The 23,895-nt window shown below is 40.0% G+C and overlaps 1 protein-coding gene across 5 annotated transcripts; it reads left to right on the plus strand.

The window, feature by feature from the left end:
* Window positions 1–620: 620 nt before the first annotated feature.
* Window positions 621–23,895, plus strand: TMEM62 (transmembrane protein 62). 5 transcript variants are annotated; one of them, XM_074909609.1, is made up of 14 exons: window positions 621–768; window positions 4,262–4,373; window positions 6,560–6,697; window positions 7,778–7,823; window positions 10,434–10,575; window positions 12,601–12,725; window positions 12,870–12,992; window positions 13,842–13,997; window positions 15,495–15,654; window positions 17,277–17,390; window positions 18,357–18,441; window positions 19,987–20,091; window positions 20,996–21,114; window positions 21,988–23,895. In XM_074909609.1, exons 3-14 carry the CDS (start codon window positions 6,658–6,660, stop codon window positions 22,312–22,314), a joined length of 1,542 nt encoding a protein of 513 aa, XP_074765710.1. In that variant the 5' UTR covers window positions 621–768; window positions 4,262–4,373; window positions 6,560–6,657; the 3' UTR covers window positions 22,315–23,895. The 5 variants fall into 5 exon arrangements, with proteins under 5 accessions (XP_074765710.1, XP_074765709.1, XP_074765708.1 ...); XM_074909608.1 differs by lacking the exon at window positions 621–768 and adding an exon at window positions 837–1,054 and having other exon boundaries at window positions 4,239–4,373; XM_074909607.1 differs by lacking the exon at window positions 621–768 and adding an exon at window positions 837–1,054.

A 23,895-nucleotide genomic window follows, 5' to 3' on the forward strand; every position in this document is an offset into this window, starting at 1 on the left:
CTATGACAAATTATATGAGCAAAGATAATGAAAAGTAAGCAATACTGAATTAGGAACTTGTACCTGAAAAGTTGTATGAGAATACTGTGTTAAATAACAAAGTGATGTAGTGACGGAAGCTTTTTCAGGTGAACTCACAGTTAAGATGGTGAGAAAAAAACCTCGACAGTAAATGTGGGCAGCAGTTGGGAAAAGAGACGAGTTGATAGCAAAGAATAATTTACCAATTATGAAAGTGTACTGTTGCTACAGTAAGGTTTAAAATGGTGCATAAGAAAAAAAATGTGTTCAGAAGACTACAGAAAGTAGTCAGGAGTAAGGAAAGTCGATTGCCTAGATTTATGAGGGGGGGGAAGCGAATGTTTATGTGCTGTACTTGGAAGAAAGCAGGTGCGACGCTGATCTCACACCTGGTTTTCGTCCCGACCGCGGACGGAAGGCATGGCCCGCGGCCTCCTGCGGTACTCGCTTCCCCCCAGTCCGGGGAAGAGCTGCAGGCCTGGGCCGGCCACACTCTTCGGGTCACGTTTCGGCCCGTCCTGGTGTAGCCTCGGCATTTCCAGCCCCTCCTGCAGCGAGGGGGCAGCGGGCACGGGGGCAGCTGCGGCCGAGGGGGCAGGCGGCCGGGAAGGTGCGGGCGGGCCCACGGCCTCGCCCGAGAAAAGCGCCGAAAGTCGGGGCGGGAGCGCCCACCCCTGCCCCGCGCGGCCATCGGTCCTCCGAGGCCACCATAGAGGAGCGGCGGGGGCGGCCCGACAAGCCGAGGAGGTGGGCGGCGACGCGGAAGCGCCGAAGCCAGCGGCGCTGCCCGGCGGCGGACGCGGCCAGGCGGCGGGCGGGAGGGCCCGGCCGGGGCGGGCGCGGGGCGGCGGCGCGGCGCAGGATGCTGAAGCTGGCCGTGGGGCTGCTGACAGCGGCCGCCCTGGCGCTGGCGCTGGTGCTGGACTGGTACGCGCCTCCCGGGGCGCCGCCGGCGGTGGGCGCGCGCGGCGGGCGGCGGGGCCCTCGGCCCTTCCCCGGGGCGGAGGCCGGCGGGCTGCTGTGGGTGCTGCAGGTGAGGGGTGACGCCGGCGGGGGCGGGGGGCGGCGCACCCCCCGCTTGTCGGGGCCGCGGTGGGCGGGCGAGGGGCCTCCGCCTGCCGCGCTCCTGCGCTCGGTGGGAAGCCGGGGCACCTTCTCCCGGCAAACGCCCGCCTTTGCTGTCCCGGCGGTTACGGGTGTCCGGCCAGCTCGGCAGGCTACCCGCGGGGAAGATGTGCGTGGTAGAAGCGCGTAATTAAAACTCGCCCAGTTATTACACTCTCCTATATATTGCACCAGTGGCCGGTACGGTATTATCTGCTACCCCAGTGAGAAATGCAGCCTCTGCCTGGCCCTTTCCCCTTCCAAACCTCAGAAAAGCCGTGCGGCTGAGAAAGTGGTTACGCAGACCTTTAGCAACAGAAGGAAGGGGCTGGGCCAGTGGAAGAGCGATCTGTGTTAGGTTAAATGTACGCAGCTTAGTTTCCGGGTTGAACACAAAATCCTAATTAACCTGGCATATTCTTGGAAGTCAGCTGTCATGTCTGGGTGCTTCTGTGGCCTCTTTTGTGACCCTTCCCCCGCCAGAGCATTCCTGAAGCACTTGTGTATAACTAACCGCAAGCTCTTTACATATTTGCAGGTAATCGGCGTCTGAGATGTCACGGGTTGCAGTGCAGTTCCTTCTAAAAAATAGGCTACTTTTACTGTTTTGCTTTTAGTCTTGAACTCAAGGACACTTTGCCTAGATGTAGTAGCTGCTGGCAGTGCTCTTAGTGCATACGCTAGTGTATTATTAGTCCTTTTGTTCTCTCCAACTGCTGTGTATTTTCAAAGTCAGTGTTTACAGTAATTTTTCCTTAAGTTATTTAAGGCTTATTATCTTTACTGCAGCAGAGATTTTAAGGTGAGAGATATGCTTGAATTACTGTAGATAAAGTCCCTATCTTGAGTTGGTATCTTGAAGACAGTCAACTACAGCAGCATATGGCAGGTGCAGAGCTATGCTGACAGGCAGCATGTGCAGCTCCATACTTCTCTGGCCATGTTCTCTCTCTGTTTTCTTTCTTCTAGTGGAGCTCTCCCAAGCATAGGCCACGGCATTGCTAATTTGAGACTTGGCTTTACTTTCAAGTGGTTCTGTTCTCTTTCAGATGTGCCCTTTAACAGCTGCTCTATCATGACCTAACTTGGAAATTAACCAGGCACTAAATCCAGTGTTGTTCCTGATGACTTTGTGGGAAACAAGCTTCAGGCTCCCTGATGACTCCATAGGTCTAGCCGAGGTCACTGGATAGAGCTCAAGGTTCTGACCCCAGCAGTTCCTGCCTTGTTTTTCCTCCCATCCATAGGACTGTGTCTTCTTAAATTGAGATAAAGTGCAATCTTTGTGATATAAACCTATATTAATGGCTCTTTTCTCCTTTCTTATAGCAGAACTGCCTTTCTTACCCAGCGCCTAATATCACAGGCACTCTAGTTCAATATTTGACAAGCTTACAGTTGTCAGCTGGATGCATTCTACTGTTGCTGTAGGCCTTATAATTCTCCCTTGTTAATGACTGCCTTTCCTGAGCCACGTCTTCTCTAGATAAGGAATGCGGATGGTGATTCCTCCTCACCCCTAAGCTTCTTCCAACCCATTTTGACAAAAGTTACTGCCTATGATCCAATGAGAGAGGCCGAGTTTCCACATCAGTCAGAGAGAGGGGAAACAGGGAAAAAATGCAGCAAGTGGGCTTTTACCTACATATTTTGAAATTAAATAAGAGCATTGCAAGCTTTTCTCCTTGCCCACTGAATTCCCTTTTATTGGGATATGCTTTGAAGTTAATTTTAAAAAAATGTGAGAAGCTCCACTTCCAAGATCTTCATGTTTCATGGCTTTTAGTGATGACAGAAACTTAGTCCCAACTCTCAGAAGTCCCTGGATACTGTACCTCTTAGAACTTATAAGAAAAGCTATTTGTAAATCTTGTATCACAGTAGGGGGAAAAAATGGGATGATCTTTGTAGAAAATCAGGCTTCCCAACTACTAAAAGATTGGAAATTTACATCCTTCATAGTTATGGGTAGAACAGGAGTAAGGTTTCTTGTAAGACTTTTTGCTCAAGAATCTGGAGACAGCAACAATAGTAGTGTTTATTTTCTGCTTGATCGCTGAGATAGATGAATTGCAAATCCACAAACTGAGGAGAAGCAAAATAAGATATTGTATCCTTGTCAATAATTAAATTAGGTTTGATGTATTGAGGTAGTTTTACTGTTCTCTTTAATTCACATAAGCTTTACATGAGCGAGGTTTATTAAATTTAATGTAAAAGCTAATGGTTTTCTTTCTCAGTTAGTAATAGTGTCAGATGGCCATGAGCATGTGCTCACTATTTTCTGGGCATCAAATACCATTGGTCTAAACTGAGGAAGATAATTTATTAATTGATTAACTGAAGTAGAATGGAAAATGAAATTGGAACCATTCACCCAAGATTTACTTTGGACAGACCCAAAAAGCCACAATATTAAAAAAAAAAAAAAACAAACCACCCCACCCCCCCAAAAACAAACAAACAAACAAACAACAAAAAAAACCCCACCAAACTTACTTTTCTTATTCTCCCCATCCTGTCCCATACAGCTCTTCTGATGTGAGGGCTTTGACTGTTTGATTCAGAGATGAACAGCATCGTTTACAGTTATGTACAAGTGGTATCATCATTTCTCGCTCAGGCTTTGCCTTCATGAAGGCACATGGAATGGGGTCTAAACACGCTCATTAGCTCTATTAAAATGCATGGGTAGAATGTCAGAAATCCTTCCACCCAGCTACTGAAAATGTCACACCAGGTATGAAGTTAGTTATCACTATGCTTCAAATCCTAGGTAACTTTAACCTATTTTTGCTTTGTAGAACTACAGCTCACAGAATTTGTAAGCCAACAGGTCACTTAGAGCTGTCAAAACTTACTGTAGATAGCTAAGTATTTCCCATATTATTGTATGCCCTTAGATTTAAGGAAATTTTCTTGTTGTAAATGTGATTTTAGGGGTTAGAGATGCATATGCTTGCTCTTCTTTTGTTCTCCACTCATCATCCACTTCTGTTTTTCCCTGTATCCCTTGTACTGATATGAATCACTATGATTGCTCTTGTGTTGCGTTCTTATGTATTTGGCTTTGTGGAACAATCTGGGCAGCAATAACCCTCTGCTTGGGACAGTGTTTCTTTTTTCTCTTTTTCAGGTGTCAGATATTCATATCAGTAGATTTCGGGATCCCAAACGAGCTTCTGACTTTGAAAAATTCTGTTCTGAAACAGTTGATATAATTCAGCCAGCACTTGTTCTAGCAACAGGTAAGCAATTCAAAAGAATGTGTTTCCTGGTGAATGTGCTGTCAAAGAAAGAGCAAATGAGCAAAATTCATAGATTCATAGAATGGTTTGGGTTGGAAGGGACCTTAAAGATCATCTAGTCTCAGTCCCCTTGCCATGGGCAGGGAAACCTTCCACTAGACCAGGTTGCTCAAAGCCCCGTCCAACCTGGCCTTGAACACTGCCAGGGAGTGGAAGTGCCACTCTAAGGTCTCCCTGGAGCCTTCTCTTCTCTGGGCTGAACAAACCCAACTCTCTCAACCTCTCCTCATAAGGGAGGTGCTCCAGCCCCCTGATCATGTTTGTATCCCTTGTCTGGCTCTGCTCGAGCAGGCCCATGTCCTTCCTATGTTGGGGGCCCCAGAGCTGGACACAGCACTGCAGTGGGTGACTCACAAGAGCAGAGTAAAGGGGAAGAATCCCCTCCCTTGACCTGCTGGCCACACTGCTCTTGATGCAGCCCGGGACATGGTTGGCTTTCTGGGCTGAGAGTGCACATTGCTGGCTCATAGTTGGTTTTCCATCTGCTAATACCTTCAAGTCCTCCTCCCCAAGGCTGCTTTCAATCCACTCATCCCCCAGCCTGTGTTTGTGCTTGGGATTGCCCTGACCCATGTGCAGGACCTTGCACTTGGCCTGGTTGAACTTCATGCACAGGCCCACCTCTCCAGCCTGTCCAGTTCCCTCTGGATGGCACATCCCTTCCCTCCAGCGTGTCGACTGTACCACACAGCTTGGTGTTGTCAGCAAACTTGCTGAGGGTGCACTCGATCCCACTGTCTGTGTGACCAACAAAGATGTTAAACAGCACCAGTCCCAACAGCAACCCCTGAGGAACACCATTCATCACTGCTTTCCACTCGGACATTGAGCTATTGACCGCAATTCTTTGAGTGCAACCATCCAGCCCATTCCTTATCCGCTGAGTGCTCCATCCATCAAACCCATGTCTCTTCAATTTAGAGACAAGGACGTCATGTGGGACAGTGTCAGATGCTTTGCACAAGTCCTGGTAGATGATGTCAGTTCCTCTTCCCTTATCCACCAGTGCTGTAGTCCTGTCATAGAAGGCTGCCAGATTTGTCAGGCATGATTTGCCCCTAGTGAGATTCTGCAATCTCAGGAGAGAACTTTAAAGCCTTAAGGTATCTTTAGCAATGGAAATGGAGTTGCAGCTGAAGACAGACTGTTAGAAGCAGGAGAGAATAACTTCTCAACTCAAGAAAATGAGTTTTTGTTCAATGTCTTGAGTCTGAGTCTAGTGTGTATTATATGTAACAAAGACATAATTAGGCAATATGGCTATTGTTTTCCCAATATTGGTTGCTACACCTTAGTTCTTGCTAGCAGCTACCTCCCTTCTTGTCCCGGTAGTGATTCTACATCATTCTTTGTATTTGGAATTACAGAAGTGAGCAATGTCTCTGATTAGTCACTGAGAGCCTGTTCCTCTATCAGAACAATCCCTGCTCATTTGTGTGAAATTCACCTGTGAACTAATGCAAGATTCATTGCTGGTTTCCGTTTGAACATACCATACCAAGATAGGTGAAATAAGCCTTGCCATTTCATTTGAAAGCTTGCTATTGCTATTGAAATGGATTACGTTTTGGCAGGCAAATCAAAGAGATTTTAAACCATTACTATATGCAAGACTTCAGAGTCTTAATGCTAGACCTGGACTTTTGTTTCTACGGAGACTTACTTATCTGCTGCTTGCTTTTTAAGTTAAGAATTCAGAGATAGTTAATATTCATCTTTTAACTCATCTTTTAACAGGGAGGCATTGCTATATGAACAGAAATGGCAATGATTCGAACTCTAGTTGGAGATTGAGGGCATATAGAAGGTTTAAAGTTAAACAGAGCTTCTATGACTAGAATCTTTAGGTATAACGAATGCGTAACAATTTTATTTACTTTGGCATGGCATTAGTAAGAGTGCTGAGTGACATGATTGATAGGTGTTTGAACAGGCTGCTGCATCTACATTAGAAGGCATTTACCCTTATAGTAACCTCTTGGGCCAGGTGACAGGAATGTCCAGATTGCGCACAGGAGGCCTACAGCCACTTGCACAAGGAGTCTTGGATTGCATGCTTGCCTAGTTACAGTATTTGTGTAAGCTGTGTAGGCCTCTAGTTATATCTCAGCTTTGTATGCTTTCAGGTGACCTGACAGATGCTAAAACAAGAGATAAACTGGGATCTGGGCAGGTAGAAGTAGAATGGAAAACTTACCAGTCAATCCTGAAGAGATCAAGGGTCATGGAAAAAACCAAGTGGATCGACATCAAAGGGAATCATGGTAAGACAGAAATTAAACATCTCTTTCTTTCCTGTGATTACAGAGCTGATTTAGGCAAGTTAGAACATAGAGGTAAAGTGGTAGTCCTTACTAGCATGTTAGGGGTGGCTATGAGTCAGTAGAAAGCCTTACCATCTGCTCTACTGAGGGCACACTGTTTATTTACTGGTGTTACAGTACCAGGGAAGTAAGAGTCTTTATTTATGCTTTTGTCTGGCGCGTGGTAGAACATAGCTTCAGGTGTTAGTTTCCAGATCATTACTTTATATACCCTATCTTTTAATGGAAAGGAAAACTATCCTTACCCTGCTGAAGAAATGGTTTCAATATACTTTTCATAGACCTACCCCTACAGGTTTTAGTTAAAAAGTATCACATGTTCGGCAGTTAAAGCAAATTTAGTTTCTTTTGGAAAGAAAACTCATGGAAGTTTGTACACACCATAGTTGTTGCTACATTCCAAGCATCCAAACACAGGCTAACAGCCTTGTAGGCTATATGAAGGGCAAAACTAGAAAGCCTAGTTCTGGGGAAAAAAAAAAGTGCATGCTTTGTCATATACAGCCTGTCTATGACATTTCACTCCCACTTCCCTGTCAGGCTTCTCTTACCAGCCTTAATGGAGAAGTGGACCCCAGCTGCAGTACAGACCTCCTCGACCTGCTGTCTGTTTTACACAGGCTGTTCTCTGATGCAATTGCTGCTTTATTTTCCTTGGATGAGTTAGGTCTGTCTCATAGAGAATGCACCCAATCTGAAAAGCTTCTGAAAAGATTTATGGCTGAAGTGGAGACACAGAGTTAGCTTGTAGTCACTGAAAATTTACATTCCCACAGCAACTTTATCTTTGAACTGAAACTTAAATGAGAAAACTATCTCCACTTTTAGGTCAACTGCATCAACTATAGACTGTCTTCTCTGTACAGTTAGACAGTCTGCTTGTCAATTATGCATTTTTAAAAAAATAGCTCTTCAGTGCCTGCTGAGACTGCTTTATCTCAACATTAGGAAATAAAATACAGAGGTCACTGATCAGTTTGTTTTGAAAGTTTCTTTATTTCCTTTTTCTCTCTCTTACAGATTCATTCAACATTCCGCACCTGGACAGCATTCAGAATTATTACAGGTACATTTATTTACCACACAGATGCTGTTAAATTCAAGGTCAAACTCACTAAACAGTATTCTGGTTTCCATTATCACATAAATGCTTTTTCACCAACTTTCTTATAGTCCAGAATCCTATTTGCTATTCCCTCTGTCTTTTCCAGTGCCAGTTAGAGTAGCATGGATTGAGAAAATAGAGGATTCTTTGTGCAGAATTCTTATCTCTTATCCCTCTGTGTTTTGTAATTGAATATATTGTAAATCTGCCTGTGTCTAGGAAATGTTCTATGCATTATGTGTTACAGTTTCTTCAGAACAGTTGTGTGATACATTATTGTAAAACCAGCATTCCCAAACAATGCTTTTCCTCCTTAAAATGGATGAAAAAAGAAAAAGAAAGCAAAAGAAACCTTCACCTTTTTTTACGTTCATTCCTCATTCCCAAAAGGGCTTTTCATGTCATATGGGTCTAAATTTTATCTGATCCATTTCTTCACATCTGAGTCTTTTTAGAAAATTGAAAGTAGAGAAGGCGGATGATGATGATGGGTGGACAGATGTTCTTGAGGATCACACTTGAGATTTAAATGTGAGGATAAGTGAGGAAACTTTTCCCTCTTCAGCTGGCTCTTTTGCTGGTACATTGTAAAGGTAGCCTCAGTTGTAACTTGTGTTTAACTTCTCAGTTTCTTCTACTCTTCACATCTGAACACAAAATCCTGTTTCATAATTTTGGTGATGCTTTCAGTTTTGACACTTTGGAACTGGAGGAGAACTTGGAAATATAAATTCTCCTTTAATTCAGGCTCTTAAACCATCCACTTTGCAATAAGAACACAGATTAATCATTTGATAGTTCAGTTTGCTTCAGGTCTCTGTGGCCCAGCAGGAGCAGATAGGTATATACCCATACATTCTGTGGGATAGGATGCTACAGCAGCTGCATGTTCAGGAGAACATGGAATTTACGTGTGGATTTACCAAGAAGGGATGAATGTGTGTGCTAACAAGGCTTTTGGGTGGGCTAGTGCAGTGTCCCTGTATCTTTTGCCACAGTTGTGGCTACATGAGAATCTAGTACCAATGTTCCACTCTAGTTTAAGGCTGCTATCAGAAATCCTAGTGAGGCACATGGGAAGATGTAGCACCAGTGAATTTGCTGGATCATCCCTGAATTGTTATTTAGCCTGGACAAGCTTACTGATTGGGAAGATGTATGGGTCACCTGCCTCTAGTCCACATTGAAGATACACTGCTAGCAGAAGGGCATGGAAAAGATCAGGGTGAAATTTCAAAGAAATTTAGCCAACCTAAGGATTTCTGAGTGAAATTCTGTGTCAGATGAAAAAGTCTTTGCCTGTTAATTAACAGTCTCATGCTAAAAAATGTGTTCATGTAATGGTTTTTGCTTCATTATAGTCTGTCATCATAGCAAAACAAAAAAACTTTAATGAGATTTACCATATGCTCTATCTAAGACTGAAGAAAGGCACCAAGAGTCCTCAAAAGCTATTAAGCATCACTAAAGACAGAACTTTCTTTACAGAGGCAATTTTATTAATCTGATGCATTAATAAAATATAAAAATGAAGAAAATTTTCAGTAAATGTGCCATACTCTAGGAAGAGAGTATGTGGAAGGAGAGAACACAACGTCTATATTCAACATCTGTATTTATTACATGTATTTATCATAGCCAGTATTAGCATAAAACCCCAGGGAAAAAGAAGGTGGAATTAGTTGACATGTCTTTTAAGACCTGCCCTGTTTACAGTTCTCTCTTAGAGTATTTTAAGATTAATATTAAAGTGCTCAATTAACATTAAGTAATGTTCAAAAGAGCAGCAACCCTTTTTACTCTCTCTTTTTACTCTTTGAGTGAAGAATTCTAATAACATTCCACAGACGACAGGAGAACTGGTAAGATTTGCTATGTCAAGAAAGGAAAAAGAGTAATAAGCAAGAGGAAATGCTGCCTTCTTTGCTATTTATAAGATTTGGTGTAGTGTAGTGTCTCCATTTTGGATCTTTTGAAAAATATCTGCAATGGTTCAATATTTCTTTGGTTCAAAATCATATTCCTTAGCCAACAGCTGATCATTCCACATCAGAGTAACTTAAGAGATCTCTAACAAAATAGTAGAGGCAAGTCTTGCTGTCCCTGGTGTTTCTAGGTAAGCAAGGAAAAATTCTTTTAGATACCAACAATGAACAGAAGACAGTATTTTTTTTTCCTTTGGAGATCTCCTTTAATTAAAAGTGATGTAAGTTTCTTCTGTTATGTCATCTTGCCTATTTGTTTTGCATCATTTATGCTGCTGTCCTACCTTTTATCCATAAAAAGTACTATGTTGCTCAGGGAAAGTGTATTTGTGCTAGCATTTTTTAGAAATGTTTTAAAAAATTAAAAATGTGCTAACCTGCTGCTTGTCTGAACACGTGACCCGTGTAATGCATCTTCTTTGAAGTACAGACTTTTCAATGCCATTGATTTTTAGGAAGAGACTTTACTGCAGTAACAAGATGAAGCTAGATCTAATGCAAGAAATCTTGCATTTATTCTATGCAGGTCATTGTTGTCATTGTTTTAAGCTTTCCTAACAGCAGGATTTCCATTTTATTTTGGCAGGAAATACTCTGCCTGGCGTAAAGATGGATCTTTCCATTACATCCACACCACTTCTTTTGGGAACTATTCATTCATCTGCGTGGATGCCACACTCAGCCCAGGCCCTAAGAGACCCTATAATTTCTTTGGGATTTTAAACATGGTAACACCTGGCATTCCATTTTTCTGGCTGTTTTGCTTCTATAGTGGTTTGTTTGGGGGATTTGTTTGTTTTGATAAAGAAGAATTGTCTGAAAGATTTGTGTTAATCTGAAAGAGTCTTTATGTTTTTAAGTTACTATGCATGTGGGACATTTATTTAGAAAAATGAATGTATCACTTAACATATAGAGTTTCTGTGTTTTCTCTATTAAGAAATAATCCAGTAAAAAAAATGTCAAATTAGACATTTTAAGGACACTGTCAATATTAATATTCTTAGCATTTAGCTAGACTTGAGTGATAATTTCCTTATACGCCATAAAGTTTATTAAAAAACTAAAGCAAAACCTAAACTTTCTAATTTCACCTTTTGCTTTGTTAGATGGATTTTTTCATTAATGTTATAGATGAGGGAGTTGTACTTATCAATGGAATAATGGTAATGCTATAAAGAGATGTGTCATTTATGTAAGTGAGAGGTCTGATCTTCTGAGACCATAAAAATTACATGGTATTCTTTCTAAAGAATAATCCCAGTGTTTAAATCACATATCATCTTAGATAACATTTTGCTTTCCTTTGATTTTTCTCTGTAGTTTGTTGATATGCTATAGTTCATGAAATACTCTTCTGAAGTGTTGGCAGAGAGTTACTGTGTTCTGGTAAACAGATCATATTTTGCCTGTGATAATGGCCTTAATGAAAATTAAAATGTTCTCCCTCTAATCTTGTTTAAAGGAGGCTTGACATTTAATTGTTTATAAAGCGCTTGGCAATACTTAGGTGAAAGGTGATGTAGGAGTGCCAAGTACTGTGCTCATTGTTTACTGTAATCCATAATGGGTGCAGTAGGTTTGCAGACACACTCTCAAGGAGCTAAGAAACGCAGTCGAGTCTAGAGCTGCTGTCCTTGGCTGCAGTAAGTCAAACTTTGCTTGCTAATTACCCAGCAGCAGGAGTCCAGAGAGCATCATCTGCAGATTTTTTAAAGTAAAGGTAGATACCCGTAACTTTAAAAAAATAAACGTCTGCAGGAATTTGAAAAAGATATTCGATTTATATCAATGATTTGTTTGCATAGCTTAGGTAAAAATATTCTGAAAGCCCAAATTCACAAAGGCAAAAGAAATATAATTTCACTTAATAAGCCAGTTACGTTAATCCAGAATGATATGCTGAATCCATTCTTTTTTGATATACCTTTATTTCTCTTTCCTTTATTCATGCCCTTCAGGGTTTCTTTTCAGATAGGAGGGAAAAGAATATGTTGGTGATTCTCTGGGTTAGTCTGAAAGATGATGTGCAAAATGGTGAAAGAGTGGATTTGTGTTCTTTTCTGGTTTTAGTTTTCCTGCCTCCTCTGTTAGACTTTGAGATCTTATTGGTATTGGGAGTCTCTCTGGACAGTAAGTGGTTGATTTAATATTGGAAGCCAAAGAAATAAAGGAGATAAATTTTATCTGCTGTGTAAAGGGTTAATTTTGCTTAACTTTGAAGTAATGACTGAGTAATATTTTCAAGATTCAGCATCACAGTTCATCCAATTAAATGACTGAAGCGTATGGTGCATGTTTTCTGTGGTCTGTCGTGCCTATAAATGATGTCATTGCCATCTAGCAACTCAAGAGATAGGAGGGATGATAATTGTAAAGGTAAAGATGTTTGTAAAATCAACTCAAGCATGTCATCTTTGACTGTATAAATAAGCAGTAGAAAGGATAGAAATACAGTTTACAAAAATGCTTCTTTGTATTGCGCTTTTCTTGTGTTCAGTTGTGAGGAAGGTGTTGAGTGGCTTGTTTTCAGTTTCTTTTTCCAACATAAGATTTTAGGAATACATCTAGTAGTATAGTTTATTCATGCAAATGTCCCTGAAGCAACTGTGAGTATTCTCTGTCAAAAAAAAAAAGATTAATTGCATTCTTCACTAGTTTCTTTCTGCTTTCCTTTTGCTATTCCTTCCAAATAGCCTGAATGTTAAACGGGTTGTTTGGTTCTTTGTCTTTCAAACACCTGCCGGTTTCAGAATCAAATGAACGAGCTATCTTTGATGGCAACAGAGAGTCTGCACAGCAATCATACTGTCTGGTTTGGCCATTTTCCCACCTCAACAATCATCTCCCCAGCCCCAGGAATACGAACATTAATGAGGTAAGATCTTTCCTTTTCTCCTGTGTGTTTTCATTAAGTATATTTCTTGCCTCTTTTCACATACTTATCTGTCACTTTTCAGGTTTTGTGCAATGGTATTTCCTTCCCATCCAAATAATCACAATTCGTATGTTCTTTTATTAGTTCTGCCACAGCTTATTTATGTGGACATTTACATACATTGGGTGGGCTGATGCCAGCCTTGCACAGTCAGCACCATGGTGGCACTCTGGAACTTGAATTGGGAGACTGGATGAATAATAGGAGGTAAGTAAACCCTATGTGAGCAAATTATTATATGGACCCTACCCGGTTATACTGTGGTACCCTTTTATGCTGTTTGGAGAATTTGAAAGCAGCATTAGATCTGCCTGACTGGTTATTACTATTACTGCTTTTGAAAAATGTCTCTGTAAGTTTGGGATTTTTTTTCCCTATCCCAACAGTATGCTAATAAATTAAGTAATTTTTTGATTCATTCTTGATATTTAGAAATTGAAAGAGGACATCTAGATGTCTGTTTAGTATGTGTTTAGTATTGAAAGTAGACAAATAAATTGTTATCAAATTTCACATCACTACTTCAAAATACCCATGCTCTGCACCAGCTGTTAGAATTTTAGAGACAAAAATAGTCTACCTAAGAAATGTTACCTTAGCAGCATATCAAAGAGCGTCCAATTCTACATGGAATTTATAGTAGTATATTAGCTTTTATTCAGCAGTAATCCTAAGAAAGATACTTTTGTGCATACAAGAAAAGAGCACACTGGGATCCTTGTCCATAACTAGAGTACCTACCCAGACACTGCAGTAATGGAGATTATATTTGAATTATTTAACATCATGTTCATCTATCTGATTCATGTGCAAAATCCAATAGATCTTTACATTTGGAATGTTGAGTAGTGCTTCAGTGATTTATAATAAAATGAACCTGATGTGAGGTAACCAGCTTACAGTTAATGCAACAGAGCTGACTAATACAGGATCAACTACAGAAGAGAATAAAGGGAAAATAAATCAAACAAGTTCTGCTCAGGAACTTGGGAAGCATGGGAATCAGCTGTGCATGCAGTAGCTTGTATTAACAGAACGTTTTTCCTTTTATTATAGATACCGGATCCTTGCATTTGATCATGACCTCCTTAGCTTTGCAGATCTTAACTTTGAAGAATGGCCTGTAGTTCTCATCACCAATCCCAAATCCTTCCTTTACAGCAGTTCTGCTCATGAACCACTAGTCAAAATTCTTTATTCCACTCATATCAGGTACTCTGTAATCTCTTAATTTCACAATATTTAAGTATTTTTTAATAGTAGGGGTCTTTCTTGGTTGTAATGTACATCTAGATTTATATGTATGTACACAAAACTTTTTTTTAAAACGCATGTGTCCACTGTTCTCAGAATTCACTTTCCTCTGGAAGTTTGTTCCTGAGAGCTCACTTTGTATCATATTTGTGATAAAAGGAGTTTATATAGTAGTAGTTCATGTTTGTTTTATTTATGCAGAACTTTCTTATGTAACAAAAGGTGATAGAGTTAGATTAACATGTAATCTGTGTAATTAATCTCACGTGTTCACGTTGCCTCCGCTGATTTCAGGATTTTGTCTACGTATTTTTTTAAGCGTTTATTCACTTCTGACTTCCTAGCCTCTTGTGTTTTCAGTTTTATATACTTTATAAATTAAAACATCTTAAGCCTCTGCCAAATTTCATGTCATTTTTAAATCCCTCCATCTTACCATTTCTACCTTTTCTATTTATTTTTTTCATTTGTATTGCGATTTTCTATACCCTTTATAACATCTTATATTTGCTGTTAGACCAGTATGTATGAAATATATGGGTATACTGCATACACAGAATTACAATCAAAAGAAATCCATCAATACTTTTCAGTTAGGAAGCAGTGTTCTACTAAGTCTACCTACTTTCCAGTTTCCTATTTAGAACCTTCTCTGTACGTTCATATGATTAAGTATATGAACTGGTAGAATCATTCACCAAAACTGTATGAGACTCCTTCATTTGACTGAAACATGTTCTGGAATGCCTTTTGTATTACCAGAAATGAAAGAAATTGTATGTGCAATATATGGAGTCTATATTAGTATCACTGTTTCTCTGAATATATGCACTGCCAAGTGACAGTAGATTTGTTGGTATCTCAGATCTGTAATACCAGTCTTGCCAGTCTTGCATTCCACTCCATTTCTCATAAATTCAGTTACAAATTCAGTTACAAAGACTGAGAGGTTATATTCTGACTAGCAAAAATAAAAAAAATTTAAAAAAAAAAAGGGAAAAAAAGAAAAAAAACACCAAACACCTACACCAAACAACAAAGAACTTTAGCAAGAGAGACTGGCAGTTTTTAATGAGGACATCTACAAGTATTTGATTATGTGTCTGTAGGCAGGAAGATGCATCCCACTTGTGTTAGCAAATGTTTTGACAGCAGGAGTTCTAAGATTATTTCTGCCAGGACCTGAGGATCTCTGCCACTTTTTCATCTGTTCCACAGCCCAGTTTTCTAACTTATTCTTTTGCACAATACCATACAGAACTTCTCTTTTTAATTGTAGGAAAGAGCTGCCATGTTAATATTAGCCTACAGATATTTCACCATTTTAATTTCTAACTCTTTTGAACTCTTAAGTGAAAGGTAGCATCATTTTTAGGGGCTTCTCTTCAGGAGGTAATGACAAATCTGCAAGTCCTGTAACAAATCTGTTTATTTTGCTGTTTATTCACTCCTTAGAATTCTGGCCTTCTCTCCTTCTGTCATTATCTCCGTCAAAGTCTGTATAGATGGAGTTCACTTGGGGAATGCGCATCAGGTGTCTGGCCCTCTCTATGTGCTGAAGTGGAGCCCCCAAAACTACAGCAAAGGGTTCCATCACATAGATGTGACTGTCCAGGTAAGGTACTGTTGGCACTCTTTGTGTCGTCATCTCTGTGCCATCACCCTTCTGCATCATATAACTAGGAACAAAATACATGATAACAGACTTCCTTTCATATTTGTCTGATTACAAAAAACCAAAGGATTATTAAGTGCAAAAACACTGCTGAGCGCTAAAACATTCATACAGCATCTGGACAAAAGAAAGGATTCTTACTTTTCCTGGGACATATAATAAGACAAGTAATTGGTCAAAAATAAATTATTTTGAGTAACAGGCAACAAGTAACTTTTAAGGTTGTCTTGGAAAAAAAATAATTGGGCTTGATCAAGGAAAGTAAGAAGTAGCATCATGTTCCTTCAGAAGGCAAAGGAACTGTGTCTGAAAGACTGGAATGCTGTTTTCAATTATCTGTTTGAAGTTCTTTTCATGATTTTTTTACAAGGCTGACAGTGAATACAGTTTCTGTTTCTTAGAACATCAGACCTAACTGATATTAGATTACTGGGTGCAAAAAATGCCTTTTGGTGAATGCTTCTGTTCTTGGTACTACATTTTTTTTTCTGTACTTTCAAGTGGTCTTTGAAGAACTCGATCAGAGGGTACTAATACTCTGCACATTTGCACAACAGTAATGGGAAAGTCTGCTTTGTCCTGCTTGGTGGAACCCAGCTAGGCATTATTTCTCACAGGACAAGAGCAATACTGCTTTTTTTTGCTAATGGCTTTTGTGTACTTGCCAGTGTTCTACCTCCTAGCTTGTTACTGATTTCTGTGATGCTTTACTCGGAAAAGCTGCATTTATTAGTGGTTTGGTTTTGGGGGGGGGGGGGTTTAATTATGATGAAAACATAGGCACAACACTGAGTAACATTTGAAGAGGGCTATACAGGCCTGCATCGCAATGGTTTGCTTGCAAATACATGCTTGTTATCAGATAACTAAATGGGATTTAAAAAAAAATATTTTTCTTTCCCCTTCAGTCATAAATCACTATTACATCTAGTAAATGAATAGTTTTGGGAAAGCGAGGAGGATGAAGTGTTAACTTGATTTAGGTACCCAGAGAAAATAAAAATACTCAATTGCTGTACATTGTTTCTGGGTTTGTCCAAATATTGTGTCAGCTGTAATCACAATAAACATACTGAACTTCACCATAAATAAACCATTTATTATGTACTAAAAGATAAAGTGTCAGTGTTAGACATGCAGAAATACCAAACTGTTGAATAAATGTAGCACTGTTATTTATCAATATCCGTTTCTAGCAAATACACCAGAAAAGAAGCACAACAGAGCTTCAAAATATTTTGAGATGGGCTGTTATCTAGAGTTGAGCTTTGAGAAAACAAGTGGTGGTGGTGGCAATAAATAGTCACTGTTTTCCACAAATTGCTGAATCTCTGACAGGATCTCCTTCGTGTGTAGCAGTTTCAGATTATAATCTTACAATTCCGAATTTACTTGAAACCACAAAATTGGCAGTAGGTAGAAGTATTTAATACAGCAGTATGCCAGACATGCATGTGTCAGTTGGATCTTTCCAGAAAAGCCACAATGATAATTAGCAATTTTAACTAGGTATTTTGTGCGCTACTGGTATCTAATTGCTCTCTTATTTTGTATCAATCTAGGATGCTTCAGGAAGAATTAGCACACAGGGTCATATATTTGCAATGGAAGAAAACCTCTCTCTTAGATTTGGATTTTGGCCATCTGTTATTCTTCTCACTGACCACTATGTTCTAGTAAGTACTTTCAGCAAAACAGCTGTCATTCCATGCTGGTTTCCCCAGAGACCACAGGAGGCATTTTCCTAATTCCTAGTAGACCTGAATGCACTTGGATTGTTCCAGATATGACTCAACTGGAATTTCACAAATATTTCATGTTTCCTTTCTCAAGTTGCACCTCTTCAGATGTGAATGTGCAGCAATGGTTCATGCAAACAGTTGGCTTTCTGGATTTAGTCACAATTGTCCATTTTTGGGTACGGGTATACACACATCTTTTGCAAGCAAGAAATGAAAATAAGCTGCTGGAGATAGCAGGAAAAGGAAACATTAATCAAAGAAAACGTCACTGTAATCTGTTGCAGTGTGTGTACCAGCAAGAATGCTGGGAAAAGTCTCACATCAGCTGCTGACATTATAGCTAGCTCTACAAGGGGCAGGCAGAATTCCCATTGACTTCAGTACGTTCCAGGTCTTATCCTGAAGTGTTACGTCTCAGTACACGCAAAGCAGGCATGTTATAATAGTTTAGTTTAGGTGCACTTACAGAACGACATAGGAAAGTCCACGTGACTCTAGATAGTATCATGTTTGGCTCAAAATTATTATATTAGTTTTGCTAATCTGTAACCAGTATTTTCCACAATGTCTTGAACTGCAGTTCTGTTCAGTACAGCACACAGAAAATGTTTTACATAGGAAGCATATTTACACCTTTTCAACGGATGTGTTTTACAAACCTGTTTTTGAAAGATTCAGGTCTATAACTTTCAGCCATCCAACTGAATTCAAGTCAGTAAGATGCAAGCCCAGTAACTCAAACTCTGAGGTTTCTTTTTACTTTTCAGTTCAATGACACCATCAAGCTTTGAGTATGTGTTTCAGCTAGAAGTCCTTGTATCATCCTACCAGTGTCCATAAGGCAGGTCCAAAGGCAGCTACTACTCCAGGGCTGGCTTAGAGTTAAAACTGTCTTTCCAGGCTCGTGTGCTCTTTGGACTGATTGTGCTGATACAGATCGCCTTGCTCTTGATTTTCAGATACCTCCAAAAGCCAGCCCTCAAAGGTATGAACCAATGCTTGTCTGTGGCTTTTAGAGGATCTCATTTTCCCTAAACTTTTTTTACTATTTATCTGTATGGTAACAATATATAAGTAATTGTGCTGTTAATCACCAAATGCATTTTGCATCTAGTGCTGTGGAGTTTGATTGGGTTCTCAGAAGCTGCTGGTTTGCTTTTAAGGGGACCCGGAAAATTTCCAATATATCAAATAAAATAAATTTTAAACTAGCAACTTGATTGGGTATCTTTGTTTAATCAAAAATTCAATTAATTGAAATCTAAAGGTTTCATTTAATTTTCTCACTGAAGAATCCAATACATAGGGAAAGGGATGTTTTATTTTGTATTAGTTCTGCATGTGTGCTCGTTTCACTGCAGCTGGCACAGAATTCTCTGTCACCAGAGTGGAGAAACAGATTTCCTTCTGCAAAAGTAACTTTTGTTAATCTTTGCGAAGAACTTGAACAGGCTTGGGTCTTTCTCAAAATAGTTTTAAGACCAGTTCTGACATAACTTGAGATTTGGTTTGTGATAAATCTGGTAAATGAAAATTAATATTGTTAAGTTTGTGGTGTTTGTCCTTTAAACAATTGTTTGAACCACACCTTACTAATGAGATTTTTCTGGAAGCCACCTCCCTTCCTATTCATGTCACTCTATGTCCCTTCCTTTATACTCAAAATCACGTAGCATCCTGAGGTAACTACAGCAACTGCTTACATAGAAAAATAATAGATTTTCTGTTGTCTTTATGGAACTCGGCAGCTCAAAATGAAAAGAGCTCGCACTCTGGGATCAGCTGGGTCCCCATAGACCATGTTAAATATTTTACAAATTAGTGAACAAACTTGTTAGAGCTGTTGATTTCCAAAGGTCAGGCTTGCCCTCTGGGAATTACTGCTTCGTGAGAAGGGCAGCCACGTAATAGGTGAAACTCTAGAAGCTCACTTTTATAGGAAGGCTCCCTCAATCTCCATCTATGAATTGTCTGCTTCAGTTAGAAAGTGAATATTGGGGTTTTTTTGCTAAAATCACACATTTCTCAGAATGCTGCCATTTTAACACTTCCTTTTATCTGAGTTGCTATTAGATCTCACTAAGTAGAGTTAATCAAAGAAAATCTGATCAATCTAGTCCATACTGACCTGCCTCTTTGGGTTTGCAGTTACTGTTTTGAATTTCTTACTTTTCATTTAAGATTAACTTTCTCCATGTTTTTCATTCTAGCTAACTTCATTTTCTGGGTATAGAATGGTCATTCAGTTTTATTTACATACAGTAAGTGTACTCATTTAGAATGGCAGCTTCTTCTGCTGTTTTTAACATAGATTTTTATATTTATCAGTTCCTTACTTTCAGTTATCACAGTAATAGTAGAAATGCATTCCCCTGAGTTTGTTCTGTAGACATACTAAATATTATTTTATATCTCTTATTTAATAGAGTAAGTAACGTGCAGATTTGTTTCAGAAAGACCAATTTTTATATATGTGTGTGTGTTGCAATCTGAATCAAGTGTATTTTTCTTAAATGTTGTCTCTGTTTAGAAAAGCCAGGATTACTGACTCTGACCTCATATTCCCTTCATGTCTTCAGTAAAACAAACACCGTCTATTACTCAATTCTGGTTCTGAATTTATACACCATTCTGGGTAAGTAACCTAGAGTACTGGAGGACATAAATTAGTGTTTTTAAATTACATATCAGATCCTGGTGAAAAATGAGACTTCTAACATCTTGGAGAATGGGGAAATTTACTAAAGTTACAAAATCTATGTGGAACTTGAAAAGTTAATGTTCAAATACACAAAGCATTTGTTTCTAGGAGCCTAACTTAGAAGCCCTGGAGTTAATTAAACGCCTAAATTATTAAATTACTCTGGAAGCATAGTGAGTATTTTTAAATTTAATTTGGTTTTCATTTATTCTTTGAGTAAGATCTGGTTGTACCTTGGTGTAAAATGAGGATATGGAAGGTATGCTTCACCTGACATGTCACTAAAATAACTCGGCTCTGATGCTAACAATTTTAGCTTATTTCTCTGATAATATGTTACTAAAATAGCTATGTTCTCGGCAGTCAGTGTAGTGTGCATAACATAGTGCAGTCTGTCCATTTTGACTTCTAAACTGAGCCAAACTGGCATTGTTTATGACTACATCTTCCATATAGCTTACTGTAATTCTGGGAAAAGGTCAGCATTTGAAAGGAACTATCTTTTCACTTCTCTTGTAAGCAAAATGTTATACCTGGTGTTGAAAATTGTCACAGAGATTAAATCAATTTAACTTATGAATTTATTAAGTTAACTTATTAACTTAACCAATTAATATTCATCGTGTGCCACAAGTCATTGGTGTACCGTGGTATTTTCACATCAGGAACATTTAATCAGATTGCTGTTTGTGAAGATGAAAACATGAGGCTTATTTCTACAGACTAGCAATAGAGAAGTCATTTTCCCCAGCTAACCGCTTTGTGCTCAGGAGTACAAAGGGCCATGTCTCTATTGTGTTTTCTGGCGGGGCTGAATGTTTGGTTTCCTTTGTTTCAGGACCGTGGTTTGTAGGTGAACTGATAGACGGCCAGCTGGGGGCCTGTTTCTCCTTTGGCGTGTTCGTTGGTGGTTCCTTCTTACAGGGCAGTCTGACATTTGTGGTCGGGATTTTACAGGTATGTACTTACAAAAATTAAGGCTGACAAACTGCTTTTTTCTGGGAATTGTTTGGGGTTTTTAAAGTTTTATAAAGAAAGGAGTCTTAGAAGGATAGAGATTAGTGGCCCTGCCTGACTACGACAGCTCTTTCTAACCTTTCTGTAGTTCTAAAAGGCAGAAAAGAAGGAGGTTGTGCATTATTTTCTCAAACTTCTCTTTCCCTCTCTTTGATGTTGCTTTGGACTCCCTGGACGCCTGGATTAGAGGCCATGTCTACAGATTTAGCACTCCACGTTTTTCTATTGTCCTTGGCTCATGCAGAGGTTGCAGTGACTAAGCAGCAGGACCTGAATGGCCCGGGCAGCCTTGCACGCTGGGTAACCCTTCAGATCAGTGGCTGTCCCTCTCCAAGTCCATTGGTCCAGTTTTCCCAGCAGTCTGATTGCCTGCCCTCTGGTTTTCCCAGCTGCCATTAGTCTGAAAGAGAGGGTATAGTTCCTTGGCATTTAAGCCAGACCAGGCTAGTGCTGCCTCCTTCATTGTCCCTCCCTTATGCCAGTGCTAACACTAGTCTGACACTGCAGTGGGCTGGGTCAGACATACGGATCTTCCTTTTTTACCATGCTAGTATTTTGCCAAGTCTAGCTCCCTGAACCAGCTCCAGGAGAGGTCAGATGCATGTCAGTGCCTCCCAGTGCAAGGGAGGGGGCAGGAACGCTTGGCCTGGGACTGAGGCACAGGCAGCCACAGTTCTATCGGCTGCAGAGTCTGCTCTGGGAACTGTGCTCAGAGCCCTTAGAATGGAACAGTTTTACATGCTCTCATCTTTCTGTGCCCTCACGTATGTTACACTTGGCTTGCTCATGGTGTTACTTTTCTCTCCTTTTCAGATGTTGTTTTTCAACCTGCCATTAATGGCCTACCTGTGCTGGTGCCTGCTGGTGCGATGCCAGGGCCACAGCTTCCGCTCTCACATCCGTCAGGTCCGGCGCCCCGCGGCTGTGCTCGTTCACCTGGCCATGGCACTCCTCCTGGCCTGGCAGCTCTATTCCTGCTATTTCCTCCAGCGAACCTACGGGACCTTGGCTTTCTTCCTCTCCCCAATGAGAGTGTGGCTGGTGGCGCTGACCTCAGCTCTGATTTATAAAACCTGGACACTGAGATCATCTGAGCTCAGAACTTACATAGTGGAAATGAAAAACTGTCAGAGCTCCTGAAGCACAGTGTAAGCATCCAAGGTTCTTTGACGTAAAAACAGCCAAGGCACAACCTATGGTTTCGTGATGCTGGAATTCCATACAGCCCAACCATTAGGTGGTAAGACCTGAAGCTGCATTGCTGCAGAGTTGTATTAAACAGTAAATGTATAACAGTATGTAATATATACTTTTATTGTATTATACATATACAATATACTGTATAATACATACAATACAATTATACATTAATACAGTAAACTAAAATAATCTCTGTAATAGGGGGTTTTGTGATACAGAAGAGATAAGTCCATATGGATCACAAATGGAAATGTTTGCTCATTACTACTGTGAATGGAAAAATATTTTTAATTCTTTCTTGATTTTTATAATGCTGGGAAAAATTAGCATAGATCTTGATAATGAGCTCCAGGATTTGTGCTTACCTCTGCTTTTTATTTCAAGATTTCCATATATTTTTACAAGACTAACTACAGGCCTAGACCAGATGCCTTTTACGAAGTAATGGTTATTGCAGAGGTGCTGTGGTGGCCTTCACAGTAAGTCCTACGCTTGAGCACTTTTTCAGTTCATAATGCTACCTAGGAGCCCTTTGCAGGCTGTTAGGTGTGTGTGTTTGTTTACCTGAGCCATGGCCTGTTGCTCTTGTCCTGGGAGCGCTGGCTAATTAACACGCTCACTCTCTGGGAGGAAGTAGGTCCGTTTCCCACTGCTGAGGATGCCAGTTTTCCCACACTTGACCAGTGAAAGGACAGTGAATGATCAGTGTTACTGGGATTCTTGGCTGTAGTCAAAGTTCAGCTTTAAAGCAAAGAATGGAGACAGTATCCTCAGGATGGGAGAGCCTGAAGGAAGCATGTGCTCTGATGCCTAGAATGTCTGTGAGCAAGGGGGTCAGGGCTGCATTTCTGGGTCTCAGTCAAATGTGCCAGAGTGACCTTGGAAAACTCACTTGTTTTCAGTTTTTCTAAGTCTAAAAATGATAGAGCAGTTGTATTTATGAAGGACACAATGATACAGAGCCAAGAGAGCTGAGGTGCCTTTATTTGCAAAGCAAGGAGAACACTGGCCTGCTTCACAAGACTGCTGTGAGTGGAATGTTTAAAATACTTTAGGTAATTTTGCAGTACTTATTTATGACTCCGCAAGAAAAAGGAGGGGTAACTTATTTATGGCACCTTAGAAAAAACCAGCAGTGACTATAGTAGAAAAAGGAAAATAAATTAAAATGGAAGAAAATATTAACTACAACTAAGACTTTTTGTTATTTCTGAGAGGTGATAGTTCTCCTATTCCTTCATTCCTGTTCCCCAGTGATTGATGATATAATAGGAAAAAAAGAGAGCAACAGCTCTCATTTGCATAAGTTAAAAAACTGTGAAGAGAATACAGGATGTCATTTGTTGCTATAACAGTTTGTTTTGCAAAGCTGTTAGAAAATCGGAGGCAGGGCACAAAATGTACTTGTGAGAAGCACTACTCAAAAATTATTAATAAACCTGACATTTCACAATTAAATTATTTTATGTGATCAAGGGGCATACAAAGTAGCAATAAAATACTTTTTACCCTGGGACAAGA

This window comes from Athene noctua, chromosome 6 (genome assembly GCF_965140245.1).
Source record: "Athene noctua chromosome 6, bAthNoc1.hap1.1, whole genome shotgun sequence".
NCBI lineage: Eukaryota > Metazoa > Chordata > Aves > Strigiformes > Strigidae > Athene > Athene noctua.